Source organism: Hyaena hyaena, unplaced genomic scaffold (assembly GCF_003009895.1).
Source record: "Hyaena hyaena isolate Hyena2069 unplaced genomic scaffold, ASM300989v1 scaffold_7, whole genome shotgun sequence".
Lineage (NCBI taxonomy): Eukaryota > Metazoa > Chordata > Mammalia > Carnivora > Hyaenidae > Hyaena > Hyaena hyaena.
In genome coordinates, this window is record NW_024080639.1 from 7,812,836 (window position 1) to 7,827,346 (window position 14,511).

The window sequence follows — 14,511 nt, forward strand, 5'->3', positions numbered from 1 at the left end:
TCCCAAGGTTGTGGGATAGAGCCTGGTGTCTAGATTCATTCATTCTCTCTCTCCTTCTCTTTTTCTTTCTTTCTTTCTTTCTTTCTTTCTTTCTTTCTTTCTTTCTTTCTTTCTTTCTTTCTCTCTCTCTCTCTCTCTCTCTCTCTCTCCCCTCCCTCCCTTCCTCCCTGCCTCCTTCCCTCCCTCCCTTCCTCTCCCTCTCTCTCCACCCCCCTTCCTTCCTCCCTTTGCCACTTTCCCCAGCTCCTGTGTGCATGCTGTCTGTCTAGAATCGAAATAATAGAGTTCATGTTATGTTATGTTAAGCTTTGGGGAATTTTGAAGGGTCTTATTACTACAAATGATGTAATCAGATCTGTGCTTTAATTAGGGCATGGAGGCTGTAGGAGGCTAATTTCCATAGTCAGAGGGGGAGACCAGGAAGGTCTGAAACAGAGCAGTGACAGGAGAAAGAAGAGTTGTGGAGGCAGAATACGCAAAATTTGGGGACTGATCAGAATGTGTCAAAGACACCTACAATTTGGGTCTGACTGACTTGGAAAATGAAAATTGGACAGATAAGAGGAGACAGCGTTGAGTTATTTTGGATTTAGTGAGTTTCTCAAGTAGTTGGAAATGTCAAGAGCTCAGCAGTGATATTTGCATAGAGTAAACTGCTGCCGCTGCTTGTTGCCCTATGGATGGATATCAACTGTGTCCAAAATTTTTTAATCAACTTTTTATATTTGAAAAAAACAGCTTTGTAAAGGCTGCTTAACTGTTTCAAATGACTACAAAGCAGTGCATGATACAAAGATACAGTTACAGTTAGCAAGAAAACCTTTCAGCCATTTTCCCTTCTCCTCATCTTATTTATTCCTAATATCTTATACCTGTGTTTTCCAAAAGTGCCCGTCAGCCACATATACCTATTGAACACTCATGATGTGGTCCATCTAAATTGAAATGTGCTATAATTATAAAGATATATTCTGGATTTCAAAGGCTTGGTATGAAATAATGTAAAACTTCTCCTAATATTTTATATATGTGTTAAGTGAGAATATTTTGGATATTGTTTCAGGGCTCCCTAATACCACTCACATGTTAGGTGATTTGCTAGAAGGACTCACAGGACTCAATTTGAATTTGAATACTCACAACTAAGATTTAGTACAGTGAAGGGATATAGGGTCAACAAAGGAAAAATACTGAGTCTGTAGAAATCCTTTCACAGACTTTTTTATCCTCCCTCCCTCCCACAAAGGGCACACTGAGCATGTGCATTTCTCAAGCAACAAAAAATGCACTAACATGTACAGTGTTTCTGCCTAGAGAACCCCCTTAGAGCTCAGCACCCAACTTTTTATTGGGGGCTAGGCACATAGGCACCATCTGCCTTGCCTATACCAAAATTGTAGACTCATGAAAGGAAAGAAGATATTTGGCATAAATGGCATTGTTCACACAGACTCTAGGCACCATGAACCTTACCAGTCAGGAAATGGAGTAAAGTCAAGTTCCCATTTGCCAAAACTAAAGGCCAACCTCGCACACAGACCCTTCTAAAGGTAGCAGCCTTAGTTGTACTATATTCTCTCTTCTGCAGGGATATATGAGGTTCAATAAGCTACTAGTAAAATTAATTCTACCTGTTTCTTTCTAAAGGTCTTTTTTAATGTGGCTACTTGTTCACATTTTGCCTCACATTATATTTTGGCCAGCACTGGTCTAAATCTTAAATGCAAAATTATTTGATGTGTTTAGTTAAGGTATTTCTCTATCTACACTAATGATTTCTCCATCAGTACAAATGTGATAGGTAAACAGGTGAAAAGCCTCCCTCAAGTGATGTCTTTACAATAATCATTAAATATAAAACCAAGTTAAAGGTTGCAATAGACTTAAGTTTAACTTTATTATCCATGAAGAACAAGAAAACTACCCCTCCAAAAAACAAATGTCATATGTATGTGATCAAAGTAAAGGATTTTGAAGGATTTTGTAAGTTTTCTGAAACAAAAGTCCTAATTTGGAAATACACTTGTTTTCTTTAATGTTTATATTGAGAGAGAGAGAAATCGAGTGGGGGGTTGTTAGAGAGAAAGGAGAGGGAGAGAATCCCAAGCAAGCTCCATGCTCTCAGCGTGGAGCCCTGTATAGAACTCGATCCCATGAACCATGAGGTGATGACCTGAGCCGAAGTCAAGAGTCAAACACTTAACCAACTGAGCCACCCAGGCACTCAGGAAATCTCCTTTTAATCATATTAGAGAGCACCAAACAGTACATTTTTATATGCTCATCATTAATTCAAATTGTTAAACTTTTTTGTTTTTCTCTAAGTTATTAGTAAATTGTAACTGTTATCCATCAATGAAAACAATCAATATTTCAGAAAAGGATTATTTATATAAATGGACTAATTCTGCATGAGATTCACTTCATACCTACCCATTGAGGATTACAGATATGACTAAAATAATATAACTTGGCTAAAGTGAATGATATGGAATAGCAGTCAGTCAGTATATTTGACTTCTTCCCAAGCACTGAATACTAATATACACCTCACTCTTTCAGACAGGATATGGTTTTAGGAAAATAATTTCTAGGACTACAACTGTGAAAGCAGCAGAAGTTATTTTTGTGAGAATAAATCCATAATGTGATTTTCAGTGACATACTGCCTACAGGCCCCTGCAGGCCTAGTTGAAGGACAGACCATCTTTCAGCATCATTGCCACATCTCGTGAGAAGGGGAGGAGGGCTGAAACCCTAACCCTTCTTTCCCACACCATGACCCAGTAGTGAGTAAAAAGGAAAAGACAAAGTCCTCAGGCTAGAAGTAGGAAACAGCTCATAACTGGTGCTATTTTTGCTATTCTCTTTGCCCTTTACTTATAAATTGCTATAATTCAGCTGTTTTTTATAGTTCTTAATTGAAGCATGTCATTAGCATCCCAGGTCAATAACTGATACTTTGTTTCTCATCATAAACAGTTATGCTTACCCACTGAAAATCCATAGAGCTTAATACATCTGCAATTATGAATATAATGTATTTCTACAAAACAAAAGCTGATGATATCACTGCTGCTTTCTAATTGCTTTAAATCATGTGGAGAACAGTTGTAAAGAACTATTATAAAAACCTCATGAGGGTATTTTCCACTTACTGTTCAGTCAGTGAGAAACTCTGAGCAGAAGACCTGTCTTTTTTTTGCCACTTTGAGACTACAAAGAGACATCAAAATGTGATCACGCAACATTCTGTGGATAAAGTTTAAGTGCTAATGATAGTGTGACTCAAAATCAGCATGCCTAGAAGCCACAGTACTGCTTATAACCTCACTCAGCTTGTCTTGAAAATAGCTTCTGTTCCCTGTATTCTCATTTGTGAACTGGATAAGAAAGGTAAAATTAGGTCAGCAAGTAATATGATACAGTATGTATTAGGATGGTGGTGTGATACATAAAGAAAAAACCAGAAAATTCCAGTTTTTTGAAGTGAGGAATTCAAAAGTACTGTGTGTTCTCTAGGCCATTTGTGATGTTAAACTGCACACATGAGTGTAATATAATTTTATAATATACATGACAGTTGAAGTGGGTACACCAGCTAAGTATGTACTTAAATAAAATACCACCATACTGAGTTGTCTTTTTTTTAAGTTTATTTATTCATTTTAAGAGAGAGCACCAGCAGAGGAGGGGCACAGAGAGAATCCCAAGTAGGCTCCACACTGTCAGTTCAGAGCCCAAAAGTGGGGCTCGATCCTGCAAACCATGAGATCATGACCTGAGCCAAAATCAAGAGTCCAATGCTTAACTGACTGAGCTACCCAGGCACCTCACCATCATATGTTTTCTTTGGCTTTTCTGCTCTCAACCTAATGACCTATTCATGTAACTCATATGTATTGCCCTTATGATAGGCTTTGAAATCATCAAACATTTTTTTAAGAATCATGAAATAATTACTTAATAGTTTAAATGGTACATATGATGGGTTCAGTCTCTGAGTAAATTACTTGTTATATACATGATAGTTCTGAGAATAGAAGTATCAGTGTGATTGAGACCACTAATTTCATAGTCTCATTGATTTTAGAACCAGACATCTGAGATACCTATCTATCCCACTCATTTAAAAAGAGGAAACAGAGACCCAAGGAGTTAGTTAAAATCTTAAAGTATACAGGTTAACTAATAACAGAAACAATTTAACTGCTCGGCTAGATCAGTCGGTAGAGCATGAGACTCTTAATAACAGAAACAATTTTTATTAATTACTAACCCATTTTTTTCCATTCTCTGCTTCATAGCATGATTTCCCAAGCTATTCTGTTATTAGCTATTTTAGATTCCTTAGTCATCAGAACCACCTAGGTGGTATTATACTTGAACTGGAGTGGGTAAGTGCCCAGCAAAGAAGCAAGCCTAAAAGTTTAGTGCACAGAATATTTAATTGTATATAGATAAACGTCATACCTAAATTCCATTTAGTTTATAGTGGGGAGGAAAGAAAGATAAACAAATCCTAGTTCATAATGATTAACCATTTCAGATTAGCCTGCTGAAACTAAAACTTGGGTGAATATTACCTTTGGAAAATTCTTCCTTAAAAAGAGATTATAGGGGCGTCTGGGTGACTCAGTTGGTAAGGCATCCGACTCTTGATTTTGGCTAAGGTCATGATCTCACATTTATAAGAATGAACCCTTCGTTGGGCTCTGCATTGACAATGCAGAGACTGCTTGGGATGCTCACTCTCTCTGCCCCCTCTCTTTCTCTCTCTCTCTCAATCTCTCTCTACCCCTCCCCTCCATCTCAACAAACAAACAATCTTTTCTAAAAAGACCATATTTGCTCTCTAATAGCAAAGCAATTTTGGTTGTTATTTTGTTTCAGTTGAAGGATAATTAGCATGCATTCAAGGAATGATATTATATTCAGTGATTTGATATTTACGTATATTATGAAATGATCACCACCATAAGTCTAGGTTCCATCTGTCACCATACAAAATTGTTACATTATTATTGACTGTTTTCCTTAAGTTGTACATTGTATCCCCATGACTTATATTTAATCCCCTTCCCTTATTTCATCCCATCTCACCTGCACACCCCCACTTCCTTCTGGCAACCATTAGTTCTCTGTTTCTGAATCTTTCTGTTTTGTTTGTACATTTGTTTTGTTTTTTAGATTCCACATATAAATGAAATCATGGGTATTTGTTTTTCTCTGACTTATTTCACTTAGCATAATGCCCTTTAGGTCCATCCGTGTTGTCACACATGGCAAGATTTCATTCCTTTTTATGGTTCAATAATATTCCTGTGTGTGTGTGTGTGTGTGTGTGTGTGTGTGTGTGTGTGTGTACATCTTTATTGATTCATCCATGGATGGGCACTTAGGTTGCTTCCATATCTTGGCTATTATAAATAATGCTGTAATGAACAGAGGGGTGCATACATCTTTTTGAATTAGTATTTTGATTTTCTTCAGATATATACCCAAGAGTAGAACTGCTGGATTATATGATAATTCTACTTTTAATTTTTTCAGGAAACTTTATACTGTTTTCCACAGGGGCTGCATCAATTTACATTCTCACTAACAATGCATGAATGTTCCCTTTTTTTCCCATATCTCCACTGAGAATTATTTCTTGTCTTTTTGACAATAGCCATTCTGATAGGTGTGAAGTGATATCTCATTGTGGTTTTGCTTTGCATTTCCCTGATGACTAGTGATGCAATGGATGTCTATTGACCTACATTATAAGTCTAAAAAATATTTGATCAATATCAGATAATGTTTTAGGGTTTCCTGGGGACCCAGTAAATACCTGTTTTTATAGTCCATTTTCAGAGCCAAATTAAGAAATAGACAAAGGGCAGGTGGATACAAAACTGTCAATTTTTTTGTTTTGTGTGTGTTTGGTTTTTTGTTTGTTTGCTTATTTGTTTTTTACCAGACTGTCAGATTTGTTACTGATGATGCAACTGGACAATGCGGTTAGGTATTCCAAAGCTTCCTACGATTTTAACCTAAAGAGAGTGACTTCTCTCTTTAAACAATCTTATTGTTTAAATAAGATTCATTGTATATTTGTTTTTAAAAAGATACATTTAGGGGAGAAAATCTAGTTATTATTAATCTTTTAAAATTTAGATAGTTATTTTCATCTTGAAAAGAACCTTTTTTTAATGTTGATGTGTTTTGAGAGAGAGAGAGAGAGAGAGAGAAAGAGAGCACATGCACTCACACATGAGATGGGAGGGGCAGAGAGAGAGCAAGAGAGACTATTAAGCAGGCTCCACCCTGTCAGCCAGTGCAGGGCTCAATCCCACAAACTGTGAGGTCATGACCTGAGCCAGAATCAAGTCAGTTGCTTAACCAACTGGGTCACCCACACACACCTTGAAAAGAAACTTTTAAAAAGAAAATGTAAAAAACATTTGAGTCCTATCTGTATAATAGAGAGTGGTACTCAGTTTTTCTTCCTTGATGAGACATGTATCTTCTCAAAATAAATGTAGAATTTTTTAGACAGGAAATACATTGTGTTTGATGATATATTTGGAAACCAAAATGCTTAGTTGATTTTTAGGAGCTTCTGTCATAATTCTACAGTCTATCTGAGTGGGAGGAAAAATAAGCTGTCCTGCTTCTTGACTTTCAGATTTTTGTGTGTGTATCTTTACACTCAAATACACGTTATTACTATGATGGTACTTCTGTCTCTGATCTAGGATTTTATTTCCTAACTGAAGTCAACACACTGAGTCATAATCTAGTGTAACAAATTTTTACACATACAAGAAGTGTTTGATAGAAGCACATATAGAGTATGACAGGAACACAGGGCCACTAGGTGCCTAGGAAAATTGAGGGAATCTTCACAGAGAAGACAACATTTTGGAGACTCTTGAAAGATGAGTAGGCGGTCACCAAGAAGGGAAGGAGGAGGAGACATTTCAGCCTGAAAGAACAGTTTACACAAAATACAAAATTACATGGTATATGTTCCATAAATCTTTATTGTTTTAAAACATTTTAATTTTGTAATTCCAAAGAGTTATTTTTGTGTGTGGTAAAATCTGTATAGCATTAAATTTGTCATTTTAACCATTTCTGAGTATATCGTTTGGTGGCATTAGGTACATTCACATTTTTCTGCAACCATCCCCACCATCCATCTCCAGAACTTTTTTATCATTCCCAACTGAAACTCTCCCATTAAACACTCCCCATTCCCCTCTCCCTCCAGGTCCTGGTAGCTATTGTTCTTTTTTTCTCTCAATGAGTTGACTGCTCCAAGTACCATATATACCTGGAATCCTACCATATTTGTTCTTTTGTGTCTGGCTTCTTTCAAGCATAGTATCTTCAAGATTCATGTATGTTATAGCATTTGTCAAAATGTTCTTCTGAGTTTTAACACTGAATAATATTTTATTAGATATGTGTATACCACATTATGATTATCCATTCATCCATCAACAGATACTCAGATTGTTTCCACCTTTTGGTGGAATGATGTGCTGTGTGCTTTGTGAATAATACTGCCATGAACATGGGTGTATACTATGTGTTTGAATCCTTGCTTTCAGTTGTTTGGGAGATGTACCTAGAAATGGAATTGCTGCAGCACATGATAATCTGTATAAGTTTCTGAGGAAATTCCATACTGTTTACCACAGCAACTGTACCATTGTACATTTCCCTCTACAGTGTGTCTCCACATCCTCACCAGCATTTTCTTCTAACAGTTTGGAATGCTATCAGGCTATATACTAGTTCCATAAGAACCGTGGCAAATATATTCATATTCTCATTACATTAAAAATGACATTTGGGCATCCTTAAGTAAAAGCTTAGGTGAGACCATATCAGAGAGTATTGGCCTTTGTCTTATTGTTTGTATAGTAGGAGTGTATTCATGGAACAAGTTTAAGTGTAAATAAACCAAGATGAGTTCTTAGCAACAAATTGTTCTTCTTTCCTGCAGCTCCCTGCACAGGTAGCACTTTCTTTTGCCACAGCAACATGTGCATCAATAATTCTTTAGTCTGTAATGGTGTTCAGAACTGTGCATACCCTTGGGATGAAAATCATTGTAAAGGTGAGTGCACTTGCAAAGGCCAAACTTTTTGAGAGGAAAGTGGCCATTGCCCTTCATTAAGAAAGACTTAAAATGCCCTTTTCTACAACTGTACTTAACAATAGCTGCTTTGGCAGAAATGGAAACATATAATGTAAATGTTTCTTTTAAACAGAGTATAGACCTCTGGTATGTGGGGAAAGCAAAGAAAAATACTTATTCTCAACAACAGCATTCCTTTTTATGAACTATGTTTTTTAAGTCTGCTATAATATTTCTTTCATTATTTTCTTATTCATATTGTAAAGATACCTTATTCTCAGAATAATTTAGAAAGTTACATAAAATGGTAGTATTTTTTAATTATATACAAATGCTGTTTAATAAATATGGACATGTTCAGTCTTAAAAAGGCAACAAAAGCAGACTTATAAGAACTGGGTTTTTTTTTCATTTTATAAAATTTCCTATACTGTCTTTCTAGTGTATATCTAAGGTAAATGTGACTTGTGATAATAGCTGAATACCTACAAACATTATCAAGTCACTATCTCAGTCCTAAAGTTTACCTCTCTTTTATTCTCCCAGAGTTCAGTAAATATCTTACTGTGGAGTTAATGTGATCTGATATGTCTATCTTCAAGTACTATAAGTATTTTTAGGTAATCATTCAAATGGTAGGTTGTGATAACATACCTAAGTGGGTTAGCCTGATCACTTTAGTTCTCTCTTGCTGATGGTGGTCAGTAGAGATACTGTGGATTTACTTCATTGTGGCAGTTTGTCAGAAATACCATAGGGGAGCCCCAGTGGCTCAGTCAGTTAAGCGTCCAACTCTCAACTTCAGCACAGGTCCTGATCTCATGGTTTGTTCATGAGATTGAGCCCCATGTCAGGCTCTGTGCTGAGAGCACAGAGACCCTGCTTGGGTTTTTCTCTCTTCCTCTGTCTCTGTCCCTCTTCTGCTCATGTGCGCTCTCTCCCTTTCAAAATAAGTGAACATGAAAAATATATATATATAACAATAAACTATTTGTAAAATATATATATATATATACACATATATATATACACACAGTGGAACAGAAAGCTAAACTTGATAGAATAAGCATATTTGTTTGGCATTTTCCTTTTTTGTTTGTTTGAGAGAGAGAGAGCATGAGCTGAGGGAGGGAGAAAGGGGCAGAGAGAGAGAATCCCAACCAAGCTCCATGCTGTCAGCACAGAGCCTAACATGGGGCTTGACCCCAGGAACATGAGATCATGACCTGACCCAAAATCAAGAATCAGACACTTAACTGAGCCACCCAGGCGCCCCTGGCATTTTCTTAATGTTCATGCATTTAATTTAATTTGCAAATTATATGCATTCATGTACCTTCTGTGTAAAGGACCAAGTCCTTTTTCTTTTATGTAATCTACCTAACCATATTGTGATTGGCTAGTTTAACCAGAATTCATAATGGGATTGTTTTATTTGTTCAAATACCTAATTTTAGGTGGCATCATCTGTGGTCTATTTGACCCATGTGTTCTGCTTTACCAAAAATACCTTACCAATTTGGGACAGGATTCATTAATGAATTTTGAAAACCTCATTGTTTCTCTTTTTCTTTCTGCAGAAAAGAAAAAAGCAGGACTATTTGAACAAATCACTAAAACTCATGGAACAATTATTGGCATTACATCAGGGATTGTCTTGGTCCTTCTCATTATTTCTATTTTAGTACAAGTGAAACAGCCTCGAAAAAAGGTCATGGCTTGCAAAACTGCTTTTAATAAAACTGGATTTCAGGAAGTGTTTGATCCTCCTCATTATGAACTGTTTTCACTAAGAGACAAAGAGATTTCTGCAGACCTGGCCGACCTGTCGGAAGAACTGGACAACTACCAGAAGATGCGGCGCTCGTCCACTGCCTCCCGGTGCATCCATGACCATCACTGCGGATCACAAGCATCCAGTGTCAAACAAAGCAGGACCAACCTGAGTTCCATGGAACTGCCTTTCCGAAATGATTTTGCACAACCACAGCCAATGAAAACATTTAATAGCACCTTCAAAAAGAGTAGCTACACTTTCAAACAGGCACATGAATGCCCTGAACAGGCCCTAGAAGACAGAGTAATGGAGGAAATTCCTTGTGAAATTTATGTCAGGGGACGAGAGGATTCTGCACAAGCATCCATATCCATCGATTTTTAATCTACTAAAGGGGACATTAATTATTAAGTATGTACGTATGCAGCCTACAGAGCACTCATTCTCTTCAGCAGCCAACCCTTTTCTCCTGTTGAAACTAGGAAGACCTTTATTTCCCATTAACCTATTGTAATGGTGAAGTTTTTATTATCTCAGGCAGTCTGTATGTTAAGCCAACCAAGGAACTTACTCCATTCAGTGAAAAAAATAATAATCATTTATTGCTTGGTGTCACATAAACAAAGTACCAGTTAAATTGCATTTAAAGAGTGGAGAAGTTCCACTGAGCCAGGCTCAGGCTGCTTCAGGAATGCTGCTCTTGATTGATACAGCTTGTCAGTATTTTGATCCCACAATAAGTTTAAAAATGAGATTTTTCTTTACAGTCCTTTTGTTTTTCTTTTCTCTAAATTTAATTTGTTTTATAAGTTCATGATTTTACCATTTTGGTTTCTTGCATAAATATAAGTGGTTAACATACCACACATATTTCAATATAAGCATTTGTTCTAGAATTTGTCAAAATATAACTAGTTACTGTGGTAAGTGCCAATTAAGACCCAGAGTTCTGTTTCACCCATCTGTTTCTTCTTGACTAATTTCTATACTGCTGCCTTTTAATTACTGGATCCTTAGTCTTTATTTTTTGTGAATGGTAAATGATTTATCACCTTTAGGTCCTATTTTGTCTTATTTATACTAGAAGATTTCATAATCCTAGAATGTTTGCATCCTTGCCAGTTATGACTAAAAACTTAAAAAAGATTAAAACTTCTAGAAATCTTTTGAAATTTCCCAAATTTGGTCACATTCAGTGATAGCCCATTCATTCCTTTGAGCAAAGTCATTTAATTCATTTTGGAGGAGACCTGTAATTTTATTTCCAGCATTTCCAATCACCAGATTTGTGTTCCCTGTTATTTTTATAAGAAAATGATTTTGCTCCCTTTGTATTGGTTTATCTTAATGGCATATGGTAACCAAGGTTGTGTGAGAGTAAAAGGAAAATTCCTAAGAAGCTATAAAAGCCCTCAGATTGCTTTGTACTTGGGACAATACATTTTTCTAGTTCTTACCAAGAATAACAACTTCCACTTTTTTTTAAACTGCACTTTTGACCTTATTTTTTTTATGGTATATAAACAATAATTTATAAACATGATATAAAAACTCATTGTGTTTTTTTAGACTTTTGATATTATTTGATACTGTACAAAACTTTATTAAATCAAGATTAAAGACCTACATGACAGATTTATTTCAGTGTTCACATTAGTGGCTTTGTATACAACTATGCTGTGATGGAACTCCACATTATAACTTATTGTAACGACCTTGGTAAAGTGTACATAGCTTTTGTTTCTTTTTGTTATTGCATTTAGTTTATGATAAATTTTCACTGTGTGTTATTTATTGTTCCAAATCACTACACAAATCTTATATTAAAATATACATTGTTACATAATTCTTCAATCATGTTATTACACTGAGATTTTGGATCTTAAAATATATATGAAAAGGACCTATTTATCAAGTTATAACTAATACAGACATGCCATTTAAGAGATAAATTCTCATTTTTTATATATTTTGTAGTAATTCTCAATGAAATGAGAAATTGAAGTTTCACTGAATTTCATTGATTTTTTAAGATATCACATCCATGTGTTTTCTCAGATTAGTGAAAACTGGGACCTTAAATATGATACATATATGATGCCCCTTCAACATGTTTCTTATATCACATTTTTTACTTTTTAAAATTTAATATCCAGGATAGGAAAATCTATACTTAGTATATTCACGATTTAAGTTGTTTTTTAAGTCAGCATAATTTCCTGTTTTAAAAATACAATTTGGGGAGATAGAAAGACTTAATGAATGTAGTATTCATCGAACTAATGAACCAGAGCCAGATTAGATAGAAATTCTTTCAGTAGCTATGTTGAATAGGCATTCTAGTATTAGTAGCCAGCCAACATTTGAACAGCATAGTAAATATTTAATATAATAATAACTGTGATCTCACTCTTCATGATGAAGGAAAACTAGCATATTTTCTGTGTAAAATTATATCCATTATAAAAACAGCTGTTAAATTCATCTTTAACACCTACCTTATAGTGGAAAATAATACAGTATTGCTTCATGAGAGTCACTTGTAGCTATATTTTTATTTTGAAATTTGTATCCTATTTTCTTTTAAAAGGGCATGAAGAAGACTACAAAATAGAGCCTTTAAAGAAGACATTTAACATTTAACATTAAAACAGCACAGAAGCACATAGTTTCAGGCAACTCAGCAAGTAAATCTTGGACAAGAGATTTTGCTCTAAATTTTCTGGCTACTGAAACAAAAGAAACAGTTTTTGTTTTCCACAGTAGAAAATCCAAACTTACTTGCAGAAGCTAGTTTTCTCTTCAGCTAAAGAAAGAGAGGGTCACCATACAGAACATTTCCTCGGAATTTAAAGAAAGATGCAAAATGCAGAGAGAATTCTAAATGGTAAATCTTTATCTAGTGAAGGCACATCTTAATTTGGTCCAAGATCATTGGTTTCTGATGAGTTTGTCTCTGCAGGGGTAGAACTGAAGAGCCAGATGATCAATAGTAGCTAAGCCAGCCTTAAACTGCCATGTATTGTATGCCTTCATTGAACTATACATGGGGACTAGGCCTCATTTACTTTTTAGTCAAACATTTATTTAGCAGTACACTATAGGAAAAGAAGAGAATGGAACTAATTTTTAGGCGTTATTACCAGCATAATGCTAATTGCTGCATATATAGTTTATCATCTTTGAGGTCAGTGAGAAAACTTGACAAATTGTTTACTAAAAATGTAAAAGCCATAAATTTTAGTAATGGAGATGAACTTTAGCCATCTTGTGGAAGTTATTACACCCTTCACAGAGAACATAGTAGCCAGTTGTTAAACGTACAGTGGAAAATGCAAATCTGGAGGGGAGAATAACTTCAATTCAGGAGCTACATTAAGGACATATATATGGTCATTACCTTTCATCTGTGATTCTGAGTTTAGCACAAGATACCAACCCTCAAGTGCCCACAAATTGCAGGAAACCTACAAATCCCAACATCTAAAGTATGTATGAATAAAGTGTGATGTACCTTTTGTGGGGCGAGGGGTGGGGGGGAAATGTTCAACCTAAAGGTTTAACAAAAAGCAAAGGATTTTCCACATTTCACATCACAAAAGAGATTAAAAAGGCTTCATTAACTTTGACTTGATAACAGCTCTTTGTGTGTCTTTGTCATGTTTCATGTAATTATTAGGCATTAAAAGGACCTCCTAAGTGTCTGCTTCTGAACATTTTTATAGTTCTGCAATTGTTGGATGAACAGAATGATTTCTGGTTTCAGGAGTGTGTCAACTAAGGAGACAGGACAGGAAAAAAGCCTAGTTGTGATTCCAGGAGTGATTCTCAAAGGGGATTATGCCGTCTTACAAAAAGATGTGTGCTACATTGTTCATAATTAGAAGGAATCGTGGGTTTGGGGGGTTTTTAAGATCCCAAGAAATGTGATATGCTCCAACTTTATTAGGATTGAGGCCCAGAGAAGGGAGAGTACCCACATCTCTGAACTAGTTCCATGATCTTTCCTTGCCTTCACAGTTTTTTCCCTGTTTTAGCTGGCTAGAAGTTTTAAAGGTCAAGCAGTTCTAAATAGCAGCCCACAGATGTTCCATGTAAGCTTGTCTACCCCTCTGATTTAAAATGTAATTTATTCTGTAATAATTTTTTCAAACCATTATATTTTACCTTTTTTAAATCTATGTAACACTATTCTACAATTTTGTTGCCATGACTTCTTGGCATCTGCAAACTGCAAGACAATTACTGTGAATTCTTTAAATAAACAATGTTAACAATTTATAGGCTTGGCACTAGATAAAAACAGCTTCAGTGTTTTGCTTTTGTGATTTTTTTTTTAATCTATAAGAAAGAATGTATACTCCAGAAATTAAAGATTTGTGTGCTATATCTTTTGAGTTTGGAGAATGATTTGAGTTCTAAGCCATTATGACAAGTTGACCTCAGATATCTTTTTTAGGTACCTGCAAAATCAATTTTCCATGTTTTATATACCTCTACTAGTAACAAAAATTGTGAATTTGATTTTTTGAGTAACTTTTTTATATATTTCTGTGATTGGTTTAATGACTACAAAAGGCTAAATGGTTTTTTAAAG

General features: G+C 35.4%; 1 protein-coding gene across 4 annotated transcripts in view; it reads left to right on the forward strand.

Annotated features, from left to right (window-relative positions):
- NETO2 (neuropilin and tolloid like 2) overlaps positions 1 to 11,647 on the forward strand; it is a 61,755-nt gene extending 50,108 nt beyond the window's left edge. For all 4 annotated transcript variants that reach the window (XM_039241229.1, XM_039241233.1, XM_039241240.1 and 1 more), the window contains 2 exons: positions 8,003 to 8,116; positions 9,718 to 11,647. In XM_039241229.1, the coding sequence (XP_039097160.1) occupies positions 8,003 to 8,116; positions 9,718 to 10,298 (695 nt within the window). In that variant the 3' untranslated portion in view covers positions 10,299 to 11,647. The remainder of the gene's footprint in view (positions 1 to 8,002; positions 8,117 to 9,717) is intronic.
- Positions 11,648 to 14,511: the final 2,864 nt, after the last annotated feature.